Source organism: Rousettus aegyptiacus, unplaced genomic scaffold (genome assembly GCF_014176215.1).
Source record: "Rousettus aegyptiacus isolate mRouAeg1 unplaced genomic scaffold, mRouAeg1.p scaffold_m13_p_7, whole genome shotgun sequence".
Classification (NCBI taxonomy): domain Eukaryota; kingdom Metazoa; phylum Chordata; class Mammalia; order Chiroptera; family Pteropodidae; genus Rousettus; species Rousettus aegyptiacus.
The window spans coordinates 102,969,045-102,991,842 of NW_023416310.1; the positions used below are offsets into that span (position 1 = coordinate 102,969,045).

Sequence of the window (22,798 nt, forward strand, 5' to 3'; positions counted from 1 at the left end):
GTTGCTGGGTTATAGGGTAGATGCATTTTCATCTTTTTGAAATCACTTAAAGTACTTTTTAATTCTGGAAATGTTTCTCAGGGAAACAGTGCTGTGACATTCCAGTATTGTCTGGGATAGAGGAAATGAGATATGCCGGCCACTGCCATTTGACTGGCCCACCCTCTGTCCTCAGAACCTTGCCCCCTGCAGCCCAGCCACGCTGTCCCCCTCTCTGGCACCCAGAGGCTGGGGCCTCTCAGCAGCAGGCTCCTCTCTGGCCTCCCTCCCTCAGAGATGCAGTTGGGTGGGGGTGGGAGGAGGGTGAGAATGAGGAAGTGGAAGCCAAATACGAGGGCCACAGAGCAGTCTGGTCCACAGACCTCAGTGTTTCAGCAGCACAGTCCGTGAGAGAGGAACGTGCAAGCTGCCCGTGAAACATGCCGAGCAAGTGCCAGGCCCACGGGTACAGTGCCAAGGTGTGCTACCAGGCAAGCCGCCACCCTGCACTAGGCTCCTGTGTATAAAGTCACTCTGCATAATCCTCACCCCAACCCTGTGAGGTAGATGTTATCATCCCCATGTTACAGATGAAGCCACTGAGGCAAGAGATACTGAGTGACTGGCAATACTGCACAACAGTTAACGGTGTGGGATCTGGACCTGTTTAAATAGTGGCTTTCCTATTTACTGGCGCAACGTTGGCCTAGGTACCTGACTCCCTTTAGCCTCAGTTTCCTCATCTGTAGAATGGGGCTGACTGACTCAGGTTGTTGAGAGTCAGACGAGGTGTAGAAGGCGCTTAGTAGAGTGCCTGTACAAAGGAGGAACAAGTAGAACTGTGAGATGGGAGCTACGGAGTTCCAAGGCGGTCGGCCAGGACGTGGTGGAGGGTGAGGGGGACAGCTCATCTCGGCAAGCTGGGACCAGGTCACCAAGCTGAGGTCATGGATCGGTGCTGCGTGAGGACGCAGTCAGCGGAGTGCTGGCCGGGTGGACTTTGAAACGCAGGCACCCAGGCAGTTCTGCCCCCTGGCACCTTTGCCCAGAGCTCTCTACCTATCTGTGGCTGCTTCAAAGGGCAGTGATTTGTGACAGGGAGTGGCTGGATCCCTGCACATGTGGGAGCTTCAGCCCCGCTTCAGCGCTGGTCTCCAGGAGGCCACACTGGCAGGCAGCAGCAGTGGCAGCCAATGGGCAACAAGCCTGTTGCTAAGGTCACTGGTAAACCTTATTTGGTGACATAGGGCTGACCCTGCCTTCACCTCTGAGAACCCTGGGAAACGCCAACCGCAGATGTGAAACGAACGTCTCAAAACCACAACATTTCCTTTGAGAAAAGATTTGGCTCTCCTCTCTGGCCTGCCTCACAGGCTGGACGCCTTTGGTATGATGCCTTGCAGCCTCAAGAGAGGAAAGCCTGGGCAGTAAGACAGAGCAGGGAAAGAGGGCAGGGGCTGCTGCACGGGTGGCCTCAGGGCCTCACGAGGACCTCGAAGGCTTCCTCTGCTCCCGCCTTGGCAGTTGCCGACCCCTGCCTAGGCCTCCCCACACACACCCTGAAGTGTTCCTGGCCCCACTTCCTGCGCCCTTGGGAAGCGGCTGGTATGAGGAAGAGCCGCGGCACGCAGGGAGGAAGTGGGCCTGCCCAGGCCCTCACCATCTGCACCAGCCACACCGCTTCGGTGCAGCCTGCAGCTCAAACGGTCGGCGGTTTCAGTTTTTCACCTTCCTTTGGTGCATTTTCTAGCTTAACATTAAATAAGTAAAACTGTTGCCCCACACCAAATGTGGAAGGGAAGCTAGGCCTTCATTATTTCCAAAATAATACTGTTTCCTTATGTTCGTGCAGCACCTTCGGGTCTTGAATTGTGCTCGTATTTGTCATCTTGTTAGATTCTCAGGAGCCCAGCTAAGGAAATCACAGCTGTACGTAACGACGAACCCTCACCGTGTGTCTGTCAGGAACATGAATTAACTCACAGAATCTGCTATAATCACTCCCATTTTACAGAAGAGAAAAACGAGGCAAAGATACAGATTCTGTAATTGTCTCAAAGATCACATAGCCCGTGAATGACAGAGCTGGGGTTTTAGCCCGGATAGCCCAGTTCCAGACTCTGCCCCGTTATCTCCTGTCACGTTGCCTTTCGGGGCACATACACCAGAACAAATCCCATTTACAGATGAGAAGGTGAGGCTGAGCAGACTAAAGGTGGTGTGGGACCTGCAGTCAGGGCTACGTCCCCTGTCCGCGTTTCTTCCACCAGAATCCTTCATTCGCTCCTCTTCTTTTTCATCACTGTCACCACCCCTCCCCGCCAGCTCATCTCCTGACCCACAGGCTAAACATGGCCTTTCTTTTCTGGGCAGCCCAGGGAGCCAAGTGGCCTGGCCTGTCTGCAAGAGGTTATGTGAGCCCATCTCTCTAATAATGGGGGCAAAGTCAGGGCCAGGGAGAATGTGCTACAGGACCCCCCTCCCCCTGCCCTCCACCATCCCTTGCTAAGCCTACAGGCCTCAGAAACCCCTGCACACACCAGGTCAGTCAAAGCATTGCATGGGCTAGGGTCTGGGCAGATCTGTCCATGGTATCCGTAACTGAAGGTGCTCTGAAAAGCCGGGGCAGGGGGCCTGGACGCTGAGGAAGGTCCCTCACTGGAGCACTGTCCCTCACTTAGGCTCTTCAGGCTGGTTTCACTCACTGAACACATACTTTTTGTGCATCTACCACGTGTCAGGCACTACCCCAAGCACTGAGGACGCAACAGTGAATGACACAGGCTCCACACCACATTCCAGGCCTTGAGGCGTTTAGTTCCAGCAAGGGAGACAGATATTAGGCAAATCATCACACAGATAGCTGAAAACCACAAGGTGCTATGCGGGTGCAACTTCGACTTCGGGGTCTTAATGAGCATGGGACTGGGGGTTAGAATAGCCATTGTCTGCAGAACAGAGGGATGGTGTGGAGTCAGGGGGTGGGGACAGTTCTTGGCCCAGTCCCCACTGCCCTCCTCTCCCCTATGGTCCAGTTCCTTCAGGAAATGGGCTTCCATAAAAGCTGCTCTGCTGGCATCCGTACAGTTGCCTGAGCAGTGCCTTTGCCGGCAGCTGCTTTCAGTGTTTCTGCCCGGGTGAGCACAGACTCACGTATGTGTGTGTGGGGGGGGGCGGGGCACAGGAGAGGAGGGCTGGGGGTTCTTGATCTTTGATCTCCAGCACCTCCATTCCTCACCCGAGTCTGGCGTGCACATGTGGGAGAGCCCTGGCAGGCCCTGGGGACGAGAAGCTGCTGGTGTGAAACAATTCTGAGAAACATTTTCAGAATTAAACATTTTCAGATTAACTGAGAGCCAGTACCTCTGAAAAGAGTTTTTCAACCGAAAACATGACACGAGCTCTTCCTAGAGAGGAAACCCTCCCAGGGGTGACAGCAAGCTGGCCAGCCTCAGAGGAAGCTGGCGCAGAGCGCAGCCCCTGCCGGCGACCCTGTGTTGACGTGCCCACTACAGGGCTGCTTATGGAGCACCCCCGTGTTCTCACCGAAGACGCTTCTCTCCATCCTCTGCTTCCTTTTCTCTCAGGGACTCTCCCTGTGGAAAAGGGACCTCAGCACTTGGGGTTTCGAGGCTGTGATTTCTAGTTTCATTTTCCAGTTTCCACTTAGAAGCAGCTCTGCCAGCTCTCTGTTCCCCATGCCACAAGGCGCCCCAGGAGAGCTAGGGGGCAAGAAAAAAGTGCCTCAGCCAGAGCTCTGCTCCCTTGGGGTTATTGTCTTCATACAGCTTCCCTCTTCCCCACACTCCAAGTTTCCCTTTATTGATGCTAATTTGTAACAGGCATTAATAGAAACAAAACAAGAAAAAAAATTCCCACAAAAAGCCCTCAGGTCCTTTGGCTCTCTCCTTTGCTCCATTTATTTGTAATTTATAGCTTGTCTAATTTCTAAAAGGATTGAAGGGCATTCATACCTGTTTTGTCCTGTGTGTGTGAGCATGCATGCAAAACTATGGGTGGGGCGGGTCTTCCAGTGTACCCTCGCCCTGGTCTGACCTTAGAGGGGTGTGACAGGGCCCCAAGCTTGGCAGCTGTGGACCTTTCTTAATCTCTAGGGCAAATTTGTTCTTCAATGTGTCTAGTATCAGTTTTTGATCAATCATTAATCAAAGTTGTAATAAAAAGATAATCTCAGGACTGGGCTATAAAGGTTCTTAAATAAAACCTTCTGTGAAGGCCTTGGAGCCAAGAGGGAAGGGTCTCATGTCTGTGGCTGGGTTTGGAGGCAAACGAAGGCACCATCCATCATCTCTCAGTTCAGTGGGCACGGACATGGACTTCAGTCACCTGAGTGGCTATGGCTCCTTGCTTCACCTCACTGCCGATGAAGCTGGCCATGCCCTGGCTTCTGCACCAAATGGCAAAGCTGGGGATGGAGGTTGAAGTTGGGCCAAATGTGGGAGCCTAAAGGGCACCTCTATAGGGTGTGACAGTTATGGTGTGGCTCTGGGGACAGAGGAGGCAGGGCAGTGGAGGCAGGGCAGTCCCCAGGGCCCCCAGAGCCCACGTGATCCGGAGAGCCCCTATATGATAGTTTGGCTCATTCTTGCTCACTTACTGCAGGGCAGAGTGGTGCCTAGGGGTGAAGGAGAAGGCCCACTTCTCACGGGATGAAGAAAGGAAGTGGTTCCTCTTGGGGCCCAGCAGGGTCAGAGGCTGTGGGGCCCTCTCTCCTCTCCAAACTCTCTCACAGAGGAGAGGGTGGGTCTGTTCTCTGGGGCATGAGTTCACAGGCTCCTGGCACACTGCAGAGCTGGCTCTGGGAGATAGAATCAGTCATTATCAGGGATAATGTAAGGCCTGGCACCAGTTCCAAGAAGTAAGGACAGCAAGGCAGGGCACAGGGCCCTGGGCCGGGTGCAACCTGGACCAACAAATGTAGAGGCTTAGTTGTTAGAAACCTTCACAAGAGCCACAGCAGTGATTGCATTATCTGGGAGAGTCATTATGCTCCTGTGGACGTAGTGGAGGTGTGTGGTGTCTGAGAAGGCAGGAGAGGTGCTCCCTGCTCCCTGCTCCCCCTCTGACATGTTACTGGGTCCCCATTTTCAGATGCAAGGAAGAAATAAGCATTTTTGGAGAAGCGCAACCCTGAAGGTGCAAGGGAGTGAAATCAGGTGTGAGCAACCGTTCAAAGGATTGGCATCCAGAACTGGGATAGACTTGTTCTGGATGGTTCAAGGGGAAGAAGCAGCCTCAATGGGAACAATCAAGAGACAGATGTGAGGAGAAGACTTCTTATGAGTCCAGTGTGGTCTCCGAAGACAGAACACGCACACGCGCGCGCACACACACACACACACACACACAAACACACGCACAACACACACACCCTCTCTCTTTTTTTTTTGAAAGAGAACAAGAAAGGAATGGAATAAATACACAATGAAATTTTAGCAGTGGCTCTCTAGCCGGTAAGATTTTGAATGATTTAAATTTTTCCGCTTGTGCTTACCAATAGTTTCCAAAATGTCCATAATACACCCAACTTACTTTTTGGTAATTATAGTAAAATACACATAACATAAAATTTACCATTTTAACAGTTTTTAGGTGTATGATTCAATGGCATTAAGTTTTACACTCACATTGTTGCACAGTCATCACTACCAGGCAGCTCCAGAATTTTTTTTATCATCCTTGACATAAACTCTGAACTCATTAAACTAACTCCCCATTCCCCGCTACCACCAGTGGCCGGCAATCACCATTCTGTTTTCCATCTCTATAAATTTGACTACTCTGGGTACCTCATACGAGTGGAATTACATAACATTTGTCCTTTCGTGTCTTGCTTATTTCACTTCTTGGCATAATTTTTTTCAAGTTTCAACCATGTGGCAGCATGTGGCAGAATTTCATGCCTTTTTAAGGGTGAATGATATTCCGTTGTGTGTACGTATCCCATTATCTGTCAATGAACAGTTGGGTTGTTGTGAATAATGCTGATATGAATGTGGATGTACAAACATCTCTTTGAGTTCCTGCTTTCAGTTCTTTTCAGTATAAGCCCAGAAGTGAATTGCTGGATCATATGGTGTTTCTACGTTTAATTTTTTGAGGAAAGGCCATATCATTTCCCATAGTGATTGCATCATTTTATATGCCCACCAGCAGTGCACCAGGGCTCCAGCTTCTCCACATCCTCACCAATACTTGTTCTTTTCTTTTCTTTCTTTCTTTTTTTTATTTTTTTAGGCAAGGTAACCCTTGGTTGACCTCACAGACTGCAAGGAACTTGTCAGCTTACAATCCCTTTTTTTTATTGTTCACACCTACGGCACCTGGTCTTCCTAGGTGGTCTCCCATCCAACTACTAACCAAGCCCGACCCTGCTTAGTTTCCAAGATCAGACAGGATCGGACTTGTTCAGGGTGGCATGGCTACACACACACGTGTATGTGTGTGTGTGTGTGTGTGTGTGTATTTTTTGATAATAGCCATCCTAAAGGATGTGAAGTAGTATCTTATTGGGGTTTTGATTTGCATTTCCTTAAAACAAACAACTTATTTTTTAATCCAATTCTGTCTGAATCAAATCCTGAGTCAAATCCTTTGTCCACTGAAGAAAGCAGTGAATTCTTAGCCCCGGGAGATGTTCACAGCCTGTGGCTCAGCCCGGGCAGGGACCTGCGTCCATCTACTGTGCACTTCCTAGGTGCCAGGCTCTGTGCCAGACAGGGGGCTCTGAAGTAACTGGGGTCTGGTCTCTGGTCTCTGTCCTTGTATTTCAGCCTCTGTGGGGAGCAGTTCTACCCAAAGCTGTTGTGGGTCCAGAGGGCCATCCTGTCGCGCGGGTGCAGCATTGGGAAAGACGGCACAGATGAGGTGGCATGTGAGCTGGGCCTCAAAGGACAAGATGTTTGCAGTTGTGCAAGTGCAGAAAGGGACTGGGCTGTGCTGTTGGGCTGTGACAGCACTTACCACCACTGCCATCATGTAAGCATTTAATTCATGTCTGTCTTCCCTATTCAATTACGAGCTCCATGAGAGCAGGGCCAGGTGGTCTCGCTCAGCGTGGAGCCTACCACGCCCAGAACTGCAGGTTAAAATGAATGCTTGCTAAATAAACAAGTAGTTGAGGCAGAGAGAGGAAGCGTCACCTTCCAGAATCCTGGCCTGAGAGGCAGATAGCATGGCTGTACTCCACGGGGGAGGGGATGAATGGGAGCATGCTCTGTGGAAGAAGAGAGATCTCTCTTTTTATGAGACTCAGATGACCAACAAGAAAAAGGCAGAAAGTGCCAGTTGTTGACAAGGATGTGAAGCAGCTGGAACTCTCATACACTGATAGAGAGACTGCTCTTCCTGTTATTATTTTAGGCTTCAGAGAGCACTCTGGCTACCATTTGAGCCAATCAAGGGGACCCCAACATCTGCACTTAGGCAATCAGATGTGAATGTTCTCTGTCCAGAGCCATTTCCAAAAAGGGCCTGAGTCCATAGGACATGGCACAACTGAGAGCTCAGAGTTGGCTCTGTGCTCACCGGCCTCAAATGTGAACTTCGCCCACATGCCTCCTTGCCCCTTATCTCAGGTCACGCAGCTGGCGGGACTTCAGTCAACGGAAGGTGGACCTTGCTCTTTTCAAATAGCATGAGGGGTGGGCACTGACCTCTGAGCACTGTAGTGATCTCCCTCAGGGTGCTCAGAGCCCCTCTGCCTGAGAGTCCTTTATGCACACCCAGTCAGGCACTGGCACCCGAGCCTCTCGCTGGTGGCCCGAGACTCAGCGCTCAGAGCTTCTCGCCTACCAGGCGTGTGGCACGCGTGCCCACAAGGAGCCCACACATAGCAGCTCTGCTTGATGCCTGCACAGCTCAAGACTGAGGGAAGGAAAATGCTGACTCTGTGTGTGGTTTGTGTTGTTATTGTATCTTCTTCCTCAAGCTGGAGGACATTGTCGCTGAGTTACCAAATGCCACAGAGGAGGGCCCAGCAGTTCCTGGGATGAGGCTGTAGTCCAGAAACCGGGACAGGATGAACACAGACAACACAAAGTGGACTCAGTACAAGGCAGTGTGTAATCGGGAGTCACACTGCATACTCTCACTCTAAGTGCTATAGGAGCTCGGAAGAGTGAGGAGTCAGGTAGGGGTCAGGTGGCCAGGGCAGGTCCTAGAGCAGGGAGTAGAGGAAACAGACCATTACAGGTGAAGAAAACAACTGGGACCTGTATGCAAACCTACCAGAACTCAAAAGCTGGCCTGGCCCCACTGTCTGCCCTTTCACTCAGAAGAAAGGCCATAGAGAGCAGGCCTCACTCAGCCCCACCCAGGTCCCCAGAACACATGCTCCACTGTCCCTAGCCTGACCACAACTCCCACATGAGTTGTGTCCCATTCATTCTGGCCTAGAAACTGGGAAGTACCTGGCATGGGGCCCCTTCACTTCCCCAGCATGATTGCCTGGGGCTCTGGGGGGACCAGCAAGGGGTCATTTTTGTGGTTAGGAAATGTCTGTGGCAACTGTGGACACCACAGGCCTTCTCTGGACCCTTCTGAAATGGAGGCCACATTCCCAAAGATTCTCAACTGCCTAAACTCCAGCTCGTCTCTTGCTTCTTCCTGGTAGGCTCGTCTTGGTGTGGGGGTGAAGGTTATCTTTCCCCAGGTCCATGAAGTCCTCAGATCCAAAATATTGTAAGTTCAAAGGTAGGACATCGAGAAACTAACTTGTGGTTTAGATCGATGCTCTTCAACCTTGGCTGCACATTACAGCCACCTAAGGAGCTTCTTAAAAATGTTCATGTCCAAATACTTCAACAGACACTTTGCAAAGAGGAGATCTAAATGGTTAGTAAACATACAAAAAGGTGCTCAGCTGCATTAATCATCAGGGAAATGCAAATGAAAACCACATTGTGATACCATTACACACCCACCAGGATGGCTAACACAAGAGAGCAGAAAATAGCAATTGTTGGCAAAGATGTGAAACAGCCAGAACTGTCATACGTTGCCAGAGGGAGTGTAAATCAGTACAGTCACTTCGGAAAATTATTGGCATAAGGTACTAAAGCTGAACATGCTCGTATCCATACCTGCCCAGCAATTCCACTTCTGAGTATGTACCCAACAGAAATGCAAACGAATGTGCTTCCGCAAACACTACTAGAATGCTCATAGTAGCAGTAGTCATAATAACCCCAGACTGAAAACAACAACCGACAAGAGAACGGACCAGTAAACTGAGAACCATCTATATGGTGGAACACTCTATAGCAACGAGAATGAACGAGCTACAAGTATAAGCAACAGCTTGGACGAATCGCACAAACACAATGTTAAGTAGAAGGAGCCAGACATGAAGGAATAAATGCGGTATGATTCCACGTGTATGATGTAAAGCTCAAAAACAGGCAAAACTAATGTACACCACTAGAAGTGAGAATGGCGATTATCCTTTGGGGCAGGAGGGGATGCTGCTGATGCTGTTTCTTGATCTGGTTTCTGGTTATTAAAGTTAGTTCACTTTGTGAAAATTTACTGAGTTTTGCACTTATAGTTCGTACTTTTTTTCCCCCGCATGTACGTTATCCTTCAATAACAACAACAACAAAAGATTTTTTTTTTAACCCAGATGGATTTGGTCAGTATCTTTGGGGTGAGGATGAGGTCCAGACATCAGGATTTTTTAACACCTTAGATAACTGTAATGTGCAGCCAGGGTTGAAAGCCACTGGTTTAATCTCTTGGGAAAAGCGGATGCATTCAAAGGCCTCACATGGTCCCGATGAAGGGCGCCTCCAAGTTGGTGGAGGGAGATGCTGGGGCGGGAAGAGGTCCATCTTTGGTGATGTGAGTGAGCCTCCTGCACGGACAGAGGAAGTGCTGTCACATGTTGTTGTAATGTCTTTCTTCCTTGGCAGTGTCTGTTGAAAGCTGGTTGCATCAGTTTGGTGTGTAATGGGAAGAAGGTGGGCCCTAGCCCCGCCCCGGGGAAGTGGTTCGCTCAGTGCAGCTGCTGCATGGTCATTTATAGAGAGGTGGCAGCTGGGCTTTTAAGAACTGCTACCAGGGCCAAGAGGCGCTGCTGAGGCCCCAACACCTGGTGGGGGGAGGGGTGGGTGTTTATGTTTATGAGTAGTAGCCAGCTCTGGGTTCCAGATGATGCCCAAAGTTCCTGGCCTCTGGGTCCAGATTAGAAACTTGCAATGTCTTGCTGAGGACCACACTGGGCTTGACTCATGTGTCTGGGCTGAGAATATTCCTTCCTCTTCATGTGGTTAGTGACAGCCATTCTAGCAATTGCCAACCTCCAGTATACTCTGGTCAAACTGCAGGCAGCTTGGACAGGACAGGACAGGACAGGACAGGACAGGACATGGGCTTACACACTACACAGGTGCTCTGCCCACAGGGGCCCCATGCATCCTTCCAAAAGTGCACAGAGCATGCACCTCCTGCTGTGGGAGGGGCTGTGCAGGGAGGCCTCGGAAGCTTCCCCCAGCCCGCCAGGGCCCCCCACCATGGAGCAGCAGGCTGTGTCCCTGCATGTCTGCCTCCTAGCAGCACATCTCCTGGGCAAGAGTGAACGGGAAGGGGCCTGGGGTCTCATGACCTCCGCTGGGAGGGACGCTGCGGGGGCCTCGGCTGGGCTCACTTGGCATGGGACACAGAGTGGCATGGGCTGGAAGAGGACAGGCTAAACCAATAAGGGCTACACCACTCCGAGGGTAGCCATCACACATTAGAAACGAATAAACTTGTCTCCAGCTGCTCAGCCCCAACTCCTCAAATTGAAAAAACAAATCCCCAGAGGTAAAAGAATCGGGAATAATGAAACTGAGGTATAAGAGTGCCTCTCCACTGAAGCTGCAGCTCTCCACTTCCCTGGCTTCAGTCTCCTCCCTGTGAAATGGGTGTGATGACGCCCAGGCCTTTCCTCCTGCCCAGGAGGGCTGAGGGTCCAGGCTCTGCTGGAGTGAGCCAGGGGAGGCCTGGGTCCCGAGGGCTATGCCTGGGCTGTCCCTCGCTGGGACTTTAGTCCCCATATACCACCTCACCTCCCTAGTCTGTGAAATACCACAATGGGGGCTCCTGCCAGCCAGAGCGGCACTGCCCCTTCCTGTTGTCTGTTTTAAGAAGCATTTATGAAACGTTTCCTTTTCGTGCTTCAGAAAATGGGCGGTCAGAAAGAATTCATGATTCTTCTTTTCCCCTAGAGGTGCATAACGTGTGCTTCGGCGAGTTGGGCAAACTAAAAGAGACGGAGGGCTGATGGGGCGGGAGGGTGAGGAGGCAGGAGAATCCAGGCAGCGCTCCAGCTGACCTCGGAGGTGGCCGCAGGGCAGCTGGGCTCCGGGCACTCCTCGGGTGTGAGGTGTGAACAACGCGAGACCACGGGCCTCTCTGGGTGCCAGTTTATCCTCTTCCCAGTGGACAGACAGGCACATGGTCCTCCTCAGAGCGAAAGCGTCACAAGCTGGTGACCTGAAAGCACATAGGCCTGGCTGGCGGGTCGACCTGAGGGGCAACTAATGTCGTGTCTGAGGGAACCCCACCAGACACATCCAGGATGTCCTCTAACACCTACTCCATGTCTCCCAACACCCACTTTGCCTTACGACCCAGTAAAAATGTTATCCGGGCATTTAATTCTTTTCTGAAACTTGATATTTCCCTGTCTGTCATGTATTTTCAAAAAGTTATCACGAATTCTCTGTCCTGGTTCCTTTTATTTACATGCTTATTTTCCTTCTCAAAACACTTTAATATTTCCCAGCATGGAGAAGTCACAAATCTAGTACCTTCTATTATCTATTATAGTTAAAAACTAGGAAGTGAATTTTAAAAAGCCCCTGAGTAGCCCAGAGATGTCACAGAGGTCCTAGATAGGACTCCTAGAATGTCTCAGGCTCACTCAGAGACTATTCTTGTTTGAGATGCAAATCAGAAAAAGTTTCTGTATGACCAGAGTCCCAGTAGCAAACAGATGCGTACTCCACAGGTGACAGGAGAGTTTAATGAAGGACTGTGAACAAGGGTATGAGCAGGACTAAGGAGACCAACAAGAGAAGGAGATGCACCCAAGAGCCAGCAGCAGTGGGGAGCAGTTACCCAGGGCCTGAGGGAGAAGGGGGCTGGAGGAGGGGAGAAGGGTTGCAAGAACCTGGAGACCCATAGGACAGCGGTCCCCAACCTTTTTGGCATCAGGACTGGTATGCCTATGAAAATCTTGATGATCTGAGGTGGCGCTGAGAAGGTGATGCTAGCGTTGGGAGCGGCTGCAGATACAGATGAAGCTTCCCGCCCATTGCTCACCTCCTGCTGTGTGGCCCTCGGTCCTAATGGGCTACAGACTGGTTGGGGACCCCTTCTGTAGGAGAGGGCTGATGGGAGGAGCTGTGGCTTTAGGCTGAAGAACACAGACCCTGCAGACCTGCCGGTGTGCTAAAGCACTCCGCAGCACCCCCACATTCCCCTGCAATCTCCCGTAGGGTCTTCATTTGGCCAAACCCAACTGGAAGCATGAGGACGTGGAGCCTAGTTGCTGCAGTCCACAAGGTCAAACACAGGGAGGTGCGGGGAAGGGTAGAAAATAGGCAGGGGCAGAGCGGTGAGGGGAACCTGCGCAGTCATCTGGCGCAGTCGTTTAAAAGGAGTAATTTAGAAGTTAATGAGCTGTAATGTGGCACCCTCACTACGAATACATGGGACAAGGGACAGCTAGAGATAGATAGATAATCATGAGAAAAGGTTTAAGAAATCTTGTCACAGGAATTTGGGTCACCATCATGGAGGGATGGATAGCTCTACTTAGTTTGACAATTCCAAGGTAAATATGTATGTTCCTAAAGATAACACCGAATTACGACCAAAAAAAAAAAAGTTAAATGTCGTCACTGTACTCCTTAACAGAGCTTTAATAGGGCATGGGAGATTATGACACAATTTAGAGATATATCCATTCAAAAAAAGTACAGCAGGGCTTCCATTAAATATGACAGTTTATTCACATGTCCTGATGTCCTTTCTCTCCTGAAGTGCCACTAAAAGGCCAGTAAAGAAATAAAATGGTACAAAGCCTCAGAGCGAAGAGAATGGTTAAGGAGACCATTCTCCTTAAAGATTGGATGAAGAATGGATAAAGATTTTGGCACACTCTGGGAAGCTAGAATTGGATGGAGGAATGATGGCGCGGGGGAAGCTAGAGTCTTTAGGGCCTGCAGAGGGGAACACTGACAGGAGGCGAGTCACTTCACCCTCAGGACCCGGGAAGAGTTCAGACCTCGGGGAGACCAGGTACTATGATGCTGGGGTCAGGGATAGGAGGAGGTGGCGCAAGGAGCCAGGGAAATTGGTTGGAATCCTCCCGGGTCCACCCCACACTCTGCCCCACACAGCAGGAGACTGAAGACGCTGATCAGGAGACACGCAGGCCGAAGAGAGGCAGGCGAACGGAAGAATGGAAGCGGGAGGAGGAGGAGGGCAAATCCGAACACTGAACAGTGGGACTCAGTGTCCCCACTCTCCACATCCCTCCCCGTCCCGGGAACAGATCACTCTCTACCGGAGTGTGGTGAGTTTAAAACATGGCTCCAGATTTTTTGACGCTTCTTCCACTGAGCTGTGGGTCTCTGTCTCCTTCCCCGAGGGAGTGTCCTTGTGACTACAGTGGAAGCGATACCATGTGACTTCCAAGGCCAGGCCACGCAAGGCCTCGCAGCTTCCATATTGCTGGCTGGAACGTTCACACCGGAGCCCTGAGCTCCCACGTAAGAGGTCCAACTCCCAGGCCGCTGTGTTAGAGGGGCCATGTGTGGCTTCTCCCCATCACCAGCACCAGCTGAACCCAGTCTCCCAGCTATCCCTGCCAAGTGAAGAACCATCTTAGAAGTGGATCCTTCGGCCCCAGCTGTTCTAACTCGCAGCCTTTCATGCCACTCTCAATCAATCCAGTCATCTCGGCCAAAGCCCCAGACATTGTGAGCAGAGAAGGGGTGTGTCTTTTCCGAATTTCTGGTTTGCAGCATAATGAGAAGGTGGTTGTTTACGGTACTAAGTTCTGGGCCAGTTTGTCATGCAGTAATAGATAACAGAACAAGAAGTTAGAATGCTTCCCTTGAGAAGCAGAATTGCTCTAGAGTAGTGGTCCTCAGTGGGGTGACTTGGCCACCCAGGGGACGTTTGGCAATGTGTATAGACATTGTTAGTCATTACAGCTCTGGGAGGAGGGTTGCTATGGCATCTGGTGGGCAGAGTCCAGCGATGCTGCTAAGCATTCATTCTACAATGCACAAGAGCCCCTGACAACACGAAATAATTTGGCCCAAAATATCAATAGTGCCAAGGTTGAGAAACTTAGCTCCAGAGAAAAGAGTATGACATTTATAGACTTGTTAATGGAAAGACTGGCTTACATCCCATGAAGCCCCAGTTCTCCCCAAACACACAGTTTAATTCAGCTTTTATTACTTCATTCATAAATACCACAGACATTTGACATTTGAGGAAAGCCTCTAACATGAAAGCAAGAGAGAAAACAAACAAAAATACTATGAAAACAAAACAAATAGACAAATAAAAAAGAAATAATGCCTTCAGAAAGATAAGAGGGAGATAGTATATCCATAAATCAAGAATGTGATTATTATGAAAAAGGAACAATCAGATAACAAGAATGAGTACTTGTATATTAAAAATAGGAAAGTCATAATAATTTTTAAAAAATCAACAAAAGGGTTGGAAGGTAAGGTAAACCCAAAAGGTGAAGGGAGGGTAAATAAGAGAGAAAATATTTTTAAAACTTAGAGTATTAATCCAGTAGATCCAACAGATAAAATAGAGGGGAGAAAATTATCAAAGAACTACTATAACATTTTTTGTTTTCCGGAACACAAGGACACAAACACATAGCGTAGACATGAAGGATATATCTATGTTGATGACTGAGTTAACTCAAAATCATGTCATATTCTCATTGGGAGGATAGAGGGAGGAGACCAGGAGGAGTTTTGTAGGAAAGCTCAATTCTCATCTACCACAAGGAGTCAAACTGGTAAATGAAGAAATAACAATATGAACAAAAGTAGAAACTAATCGGAGGGTTGAAAGAGGCTACCTCTAGAGAGTGCGGGACTGAAAAAGATGGGGAGGGGATTTTTATTATGAGCCTCCCTGTACTATTGCTATTTTAATCATATGAATGCATTATTTAAATATGCTTGATTAAAAAATTTAATTAATCTAAATCCGATAAAAAATTGGAATGTAGTGGCATTAAATTTAATAATTTGGAAAATTCACTTATGTGGATGAGCCATGTCCCAAGGATGCTCAATAAACTGGCATGGGTGGGCTTAAACTTTGTCAACGTGGCAGTTTGTCCTAATGTCACTGGCTGGTAAAGCAGCTGGGGAGGTGGGGGTGGGGATGGGAGCCGGCACAGCAGCCCTTGGGTGCTCACTGGCCTCATCTCACAGGCATTTGCATGGGAGACCCTGTCCTTGAGATGGATCCTAGCAGGCTGCCCAAGAAGAGAGGAGCTGGCTACTCTTTCAGGTGACTTCCGGGAATTCACTAGTGCTGGGTATTGGTTTGATACGATTTCAAACCTGCTTGTTTATGACTTAAGTGAAATAGTTTTAAGTTACCTGTTTATGGCAAGGACCAAAAAAAAAGTTGTCACGTTGCCATATGTAAGGATGAGTGAAGTAAGTTGTGTCAGGATGTCATCATCTCACCTGTTGTCGCTGATAAGCACTCAGTGGCCCAACTACTGAGAAGCCCCACTGGTGGTGTATGGACAACGTGTGGAGGAGCCACTGTGACAAATGGACATTCAGGCTATGAAGGCCGAGAGTTCGTGAGGAGTATCTGAGAGTTTCGTCTGGGCACAACGACCCTTTGCTGACCTAAGTAACTCTCTGAAGGCCTTAGGGGCGCATGCTCTACTTGGAGCAGAGGTGATTCTTAATGGTAGCGGTGAAACTCCTGCAGCAGCCTGAGAAGACAGATCATCTTGCCTTTCAACGCTGGTGCCATCGTTCCCTAGCAACGTGCTCTAGTGACAAGGGACTTTTACTTTTTGCTCTAGCAGCTAGCCGGATGTCAGCTCCCAGTTGGCTTAAGCCATCTCTCCCAAGTACCAACTCACATAAAGGTACACCTCAATGAAATCTGAAACTATTTTCCTCTTATTTCCTTTTGCCTGTTTTGAGAGTATAATCCATCATTGCTCGGGAGTATGTTATTTTTTATTGGCTTACTGAGAGATTATTCTGTATGCTATTGGCTTGTGAAATTCCCTCAGTGAACCTGTGCTAAATAAACTATTAGCAAAGATAAGCTCAGTCTCTAATTTTGCCCAGCTCCCTCCCTCCCCCGACCCCGTCCCCAACCCAAACAACTTGGATTCCTTGCCTTTCCTACTGTGGACAGGGACAAGAGGCTGGGTTTCTGAAGGGGCGAGGAGCCCAGCCCAGGGCTGGAGCCACAGGGCTCCTCATGGGATGTGCTGGAGTCAGGCTGTCTCAGCAGCCGAAGGTGACTGCACACATTCATCATCATCTGATGGGACAGCTGGGCCTTGGGTCACCATCCCTCCTACCGGGGTGCCCCCAGGAGAAGCCAAAGTGAAGAACATGCCTACAGGGCTTGAGCCTTATTTGTGAGGTACACAGGCTTGGGTACCAGCCCTCAGGCGTAAACCATCTTCTTCTTTCTCTTCCTTCTCCCACTGCCTTTCCTATTCCGCCTCCTCCCTGCCTCTGCCTCAGCCCTTCAGAGCACTGCTCAGCTGGCTTGCCTGCCAAATGCATTGCAGTTTCTTATTTTTATTTTTTTAACCTTTTCAATTGTTACTTCCTTTCTTTTTTTTATTACATGATCATTATATAAGCAATATGTAGATAAATAAGAAAATATTGAAAATCACCCATACTTCTACCAGCCAAATAAAACCACCATTTGCCTATGAATTTCCAGGATGTTTCCAGGCTCATACACACAGGTAAATATATACATCTCATCTGGGTGCCCGGCTGCTAAGCACTCACCACTGCCGGACCCTGTGCTGGGGGCCTTTAGCTGAGTTAATCCCACCAAATCCTCGCAACCCCCTGAGGCAGGTATTGTTATGCCCATTTTATAGGCAGGGAAGCGGAGTTTAGGGAAATTTGCCTGAGTTCCCAGACTGGTTAAGATACTGATCTGAATTTCCACCCTCCAGGCTGAGTCTAAAGCTACTTTCTTTGCATGGTTTGTAAGTTTTTTCCAATTTTCTTTTTCTTTCTTTCTTTCTTTCTTTCTTTCTTTCTTTCTTTCTTTCTTTCTTTCTTTCTTTCTTTCTTTCTTCACTTAGCAATGTATGCAAACATCCTTCTTGTCAATAAATATACGCTTAGGTCATTCTGCAGCATGACACACCCTTCTGTGGATGTGCCGGATTTTGAATGACCAATTCTTTTTTGTTGGGCTTTCCGATGTTTCCTTTTTTTTTTCTTTTCCTTCAATTACAAACAATGCAGCTATAAATATCTTTGTACATACACCTTTGCACAAATGTGATTATTTTCCCAGGATAAGCTCCAGAAAGCAGGATTGCTTGGTTAAAGGCCAGATGCACTTTTAAAAGATGCCTCTTGCCAGTCGCATCAACAGCACATATCGATGTGTATTCCCCACACCCACTGTTCGCTTTTTGAAATTTGGACTGTGATTTAACACAGAATCAGAGAACCCCTATGCCGGAAGCATCCGAGTATATTCTCCTAGATCTCTAACCAAATCATTCTGCTTTAAAAAGAAAAAAAGCCCCAGACACTCTGCCAAGGCCTGTTGTGACTTTAGCAGGCCCGGCAGAACCGCCAGAAAGAGTGAGGAAGGGGAAGGGCCTGGAGGGGGCCAGGCAGGGCCAGGCTGTGGCCCATACTGACTGGCTTGGGGGAGGTTGTCATGTTTTCCCAAAGGAGGCACTGTCTTCCTGGGTCTACGGACCTCCTAGCCACCCTGATGATCCACCCCTCTATATGAGCTGTCCTTACTGCCCCCAGTGCCTATGCTCCATCTAGGAGGTCAACACAAGTCCCCTGGACCTTCACTTTGTGCAGTTGCTAGCACATCAAACTCTGGTCTTCCCTGAACACCTTCCAAGGCCTTTTAAGTTGAGAAGTCCCGAATTAGACACGGTCTCATTGTTCTCTTACCTTAACGCTATTTTCTTCTAATAGGCTGCAAACTCTGGCACCTAGAAAAATAAAATAAAAGGAAAGTGAACGATTGAGGCGGAGCACTGAGGGTGGGCCTTTGTGCAAAACGAGCCTGATGGAAGTTCAGTAACGCGTGCTCATCTGTGGCGAGTTCTTCAGAAGCCAGTGGGGGCTGAGTTGGCGGCACGCTGGCTCAGGGCAGACACAGGCCCCAAGACTTCACACAAGGGCATCCTCCACTACCAGGGACATTTCTTTCTCACTAGCATGTTAACGCTTCCATGCGGGCAAAAACCCAGCGCTCTTTCCACTTTATCTCAAGGCCTGTATAAATGGTAAATGGTCTTTTCGTACCTTTTTGTGCATATAGACATTCATCAGATATTTATTGAGCACCTGATGTATGCCCGGCACTGTCCTTGGTCTCTGGGGATACAGCAGTAGACAAAAAAGACAAAACTCTCTGCCCTTATGGGGCTTGCAGTCTACTGAGGGAGACCAACAACTAACTAACTCACTCACTCACTCACTCACTCACTCGCTAACTAAATACATAAATAAAATATATACTAGTCAGCAGATGTAAGCACTCTGGAGGAAAAACGGAGCAGAAGAGGGGAAAAGGGGATGTTGGAGCAGAAAATGGGAAGAAGTGCCAAAATTCTAAATAATGTGGGCAGGGAAGCCCACATGTGGAAAGGTAAATTATGGACAAAACCTGAAAGAAATGAGGACATGAGCCCTGGGAGTTAATGGGAAAGACGCTTTCCAGATGGAGGGACTAGCATGTGCAAAGGCCCAGGGGTGAGAGCCTGCCTGATGTGGTGAAGCTCAGGGGGGAGGGTCATGTGGTCAGAGCAGAGTGAGTGAAGGGGAAGTAAGAGAGGGGATCAGAGAGGTAGAGAGAGGCTCCAGAGTGTACAGGGCATTAAAGGAAGGCCCTTGTATGAACTTGAGCTTTGACTCAGATGGGAGCCACTGGGAAGTTTTATATAGAGAAGTGACATGATATGACTCACATTTTAACAAGATTGCTCTGGATGCTGTGTTGAGAATAAACTGGGGAGCATCGGTAGAGCGCAGGCAGAAATCCTGGCAGGAGTGATCGTGGCTTGGACTAGAGAGGCTGCATAGAAGGACTGAGCCAAGAGGATTTGCTGATGGATTGGAAGTAGGATATGAAATAAAGGAGTTTGGCCTCAGCAAATGGGCGGGTGGAAATGCCATTATCGAACTGCAGAAGCCTGCTAATGGAGCATGTTTGGGGGGAAGATAAGGAACTCGGTTTTGGATACGTTAATATAAGATGCCTTTTAGAGGCTCAAGGGGAGAGGCCTGTAGGTTATGTGAGTCTTGAGTTCAGGGGAGAGGTCCAGGCTAGAAATGAAGATTTGCAAGAGCTCAGCAGGTAGCTTTTTAAAGCCATGACAAAGGATGAGATCACCAAGGGGGGTGACTGAAACAAAGAGAGACACTGTCCAAGGATTGAGCCCCAGCTAATCGTTCAACAAAGGACACTGAGAAGTAGCAAGTACCATAGGAGGAAAATCAGGAGAAAGGGTCCCAAGGATGGTGGAGCAATCGATTGTGATAGGTCAAGTCATACAAGGACAGATTAACAATCGGATTTAGCATCTTGAGTCACAGGTGATCGTGATCAAGGGCAGACTCAGCAGAATGGCTGGGATGAGAACCTGATTAGAATGAGTTCAAGAGAGGGGCTGAAGTCGTGAATTGGAGGAGAGAGTGGGCCGGCCGCAGCAGAAGTGCTGGAAGCAAAGGGGAAAGGGATGATGTGAAAATTGCTTCTACCTATTCACTATTCTAGAAAAAGTAAAGAGCAAAGCTGGTACTTCCATAACACCTGTCAATGGTAGCCGTTGTTTTAAGGCTGGGCCAGGTGCTCCAGGTTGCTGAGCTTCATGCAGTGCTGGCCCCATGAGCTGACTGACTACCTGCCTGTTTCTAGACTCCTATGAAGTTATTCCCACATTTCCACTTCACAGCTAGCCTTAGGATCAACACCCACAGTTTGGGGCTGCTCCGTTCCTTAGAAACCAAGATCTCACTTGGGCCCCTTCTCCTGATGGGAGTCAGAGGGAGCAAGAAAGGCAGGGTCTTGCTCTCATGAGCTTGCTTTCTGGTGGAAGAGACAAATAATCACCAAGGAAACAGAAAACCAGGCAGGTCACTTCAGATGTGGACAAGTGCAATGAAGATGATAAAATGGGGTGAGAGAGAGAGAGAAAAGGTGTGGGAGGGGCCTCCTTCAGACAGGTCACGTGGTCAGGTGGCAGGAGACCTGGACGAGGGTGCCGGGCTATTTCCCTTCCAGATGGCCCCTCCCTCACTACTCTCAGGCTTTCCAATCTCCCAAGGCTGGGTAGAGCCTGGGGCCATCTAAGTACAGCCAAAAGATGACATTCTCTATCTTTTCTCTCTCTAAATTCCATTGCGGGGAATGATTACAAGAGACATGCATTTTCACTGAAGGAACTGGAAAATACTGAAAACAGAAGAAAACAAAAGTCACTTACAATTCTACTACTCGGAGACAACTACTGTTCGCAACTGGTATGCATTCTTCTGGACAGTTTCTATGCATATACAGACATTTTTTCTTTTTAAATGAGATCCTGTTTTGTGTACATTGAATTCTGTTTTGTGTACATTGTTTTAGTCATAAATTTTGACTAAATCTATTAGGAGTGCTCTTCCCATGTCATTTAATTTTCTGCTACCTGATGATTTTCAGTGACTGCATGGTATTTCATTGAATGCATGCTTTTACCATATTTTATTTAATCCCCAAACATTAGCCATTTAGATTGTTTCCAAATGATTGCTAGTGTGAATAAAGGCTATAACGAACAATCCTATATCTTTTTTTCTTAGTGGAGGAGCTTGCAAATCTCTGATTGTTTCCTTGGGTTAAAAGAAAATGTCACTGCCCGGTGGGGGTGCCACGGGTCTCCTGAGATCAAGAGGCAGCCTGTGGCTGAGGGCAGTGTAAGGGCATAGCTGAACCAAAGAGCCCAGAGGTCACTGAGATGCCAGAGGCTGATCTAAATCTCTGATCTACCCTGGTCTTGTTTTTCTCCCTCGATGGCCTGAGCAGTGGAAAAATGGTAGGTCCCTCCCATAAACCCAGTGAAATCCAAAGGGATTCCCCACTTCAGCCAGGAAGAGGGTGTCACTCTCTAACTGAGCACCCCCATCCTCCCTTGAAATCCCCTTAGGAAGCTCCTCCCTCCATCTCTCCCTGGGGGAAATATCCCAGTGGTCAGGCATTCAGGCTTCCCTTGCTACAGGGTTGCCAGGAAACGAGGCTCCAAAGAAATACAGCACACCTCCTATCCCGAACCCATGAATTCCTCAGAGGGGCTGGCAGGGATGGCTTACGTCCCCCAGGGGAGGAGAGTCCCGAAGGGCCGCGAGTTCTGGAGTGAGGTGGGCGAAGCACAAGCGCAGGAGGTCACCAGACTTGGGTTTGAATCCCAGCTCTGGCACATTCCAGTTTCATCTTGAGCAAGTGACTTCCTTGTGGAATGCAAGCTTCAGGAGGGAGCGATTTGGGTCTGTTTTGTTTACTGTTTTATCTGCAACACTTAGCACGGAGTAGATGCCAGGTCAACGCATGACCCTTTCTGGGCCTCAGTTTGCTCATCTGTAAAATGGTGATGATAACACCTGTCTCACAGGCTAAATAAAACATGGGTAAAATATCTGACACAGTGTCTGATGTTCAACAAACAATAGAGTCCGAAGCCCTGGAGAGTTGCTTCCATCATGCCCCACACCCCACAGCAAGGCAGGAAGCTCTGCAGTTTCCCTTTGTTGGACAGAACGAGTTTGCCTCTGCTCCGCTCACTGCTGTGCTCCGAACCCGCCTCCGGTATGGCCCACATCACACCGCGTGTGTGCTTGTCTGACCCCCCCCCCCAGTTAGGCTCCAGGGCAGTTTAAAGACGGGAATTTTGCCTCTATGTCCTCTGTGCTTCTGAGCAACACTCGACAAGGTCATGTGTCTGCATTCTACAGATGAGGAAACCGAGACTCGGAAAGGTTAAGTCCCTTGCCTCAGTCTCACGCGGGGAGTGGCAGAGCAAGATTTACACCTGGTTCTGATTTCTGCTCCCCTGCTCTCTTCTAGGTGATTCTCTCGCAAGTGGGAGTGGTGGGAGGGGGGTTACGAGGAAGCGAGCCAGTTCCCATGTCCCGCGGGAAAAGGCAAGCAGAACTCCAAGAGGAAGGAGGTCTTCGGGGAGTTGGCAGGACACCAGTGGTCTCCTGAGCCCCATCTCATCCTTCTGTGATGACCATGCATGCAGCAGCCATGGCCCCCAGAGGCCCGTGGTCTGGCTGCTCTGGGACAGGCTGGTGCAAAGGCAGGAGACTGGGGTTACCTCAGCAGCAGGGCTAGTGGCTAAGGGTACCTGCTCAAGACTGGCCTATCTCCAGCTATGGGACAGGAAGGGCTCCCCGCTAGACCACAAGCCTCTTAATTTACCCATCCCTGTAATCCCAGGACCCTAGTGAATGAGTGAGAGGCCCCAACTGTCAGCATGGAAAGTGAGGAAGAGGACACAGCTAGACCTGAGCCA

The 22,798-nt window shown here is 49.2% G+C and overlaps 1 protein-coding gene and 1 pseudogene across 12 annotated transcripts in view; both read right to left on the reverse strand.

Moving 5' to 3' along the window:
* The window catches only part of LOC107497017, a 71,138-nt gene that overhangs the window by 15,668 nt on the left and 32,672 nt on the right, over positions 1–22,798 (reverse strand). For 4 of the 12 annotated variants that reach the window (XR_004951863.1, XR_004951859.1, XR_004951856.1 and 1 more), the window contains exon 3: positions 18,192–18,232. The exons of 1 other annotated variant lie outside the window; for it this stretch is intronic. Coding sequence is in view for 2 of the 11 variants with exons in the window: in XM_016118347.2 (XP_015973833.2) it covers positions 3,526–3,701; positions 18,192–18,232 (217 nt within the window). In the remaining 9 variants the exon portion in view is untranslated. Of the gene's footprint in view, positions 1–3,525; positions 3,702–4,597; positions 4,799–6,474; positions 11,476–12,890; positions 13,856–17,264; positions 17,493–18,191; positions 18,233–22,798 lie in introns of those variants that run through there. 7 more of the 12 variants (XR_004951857.1, XM_016118347.2, XR_004951864.1 and 4 more) reach the window with 5 other exon arrangements.
* On the reverse strand, positions 6,312–6,430 carry LOC118605658 (annotated as a pseudogene).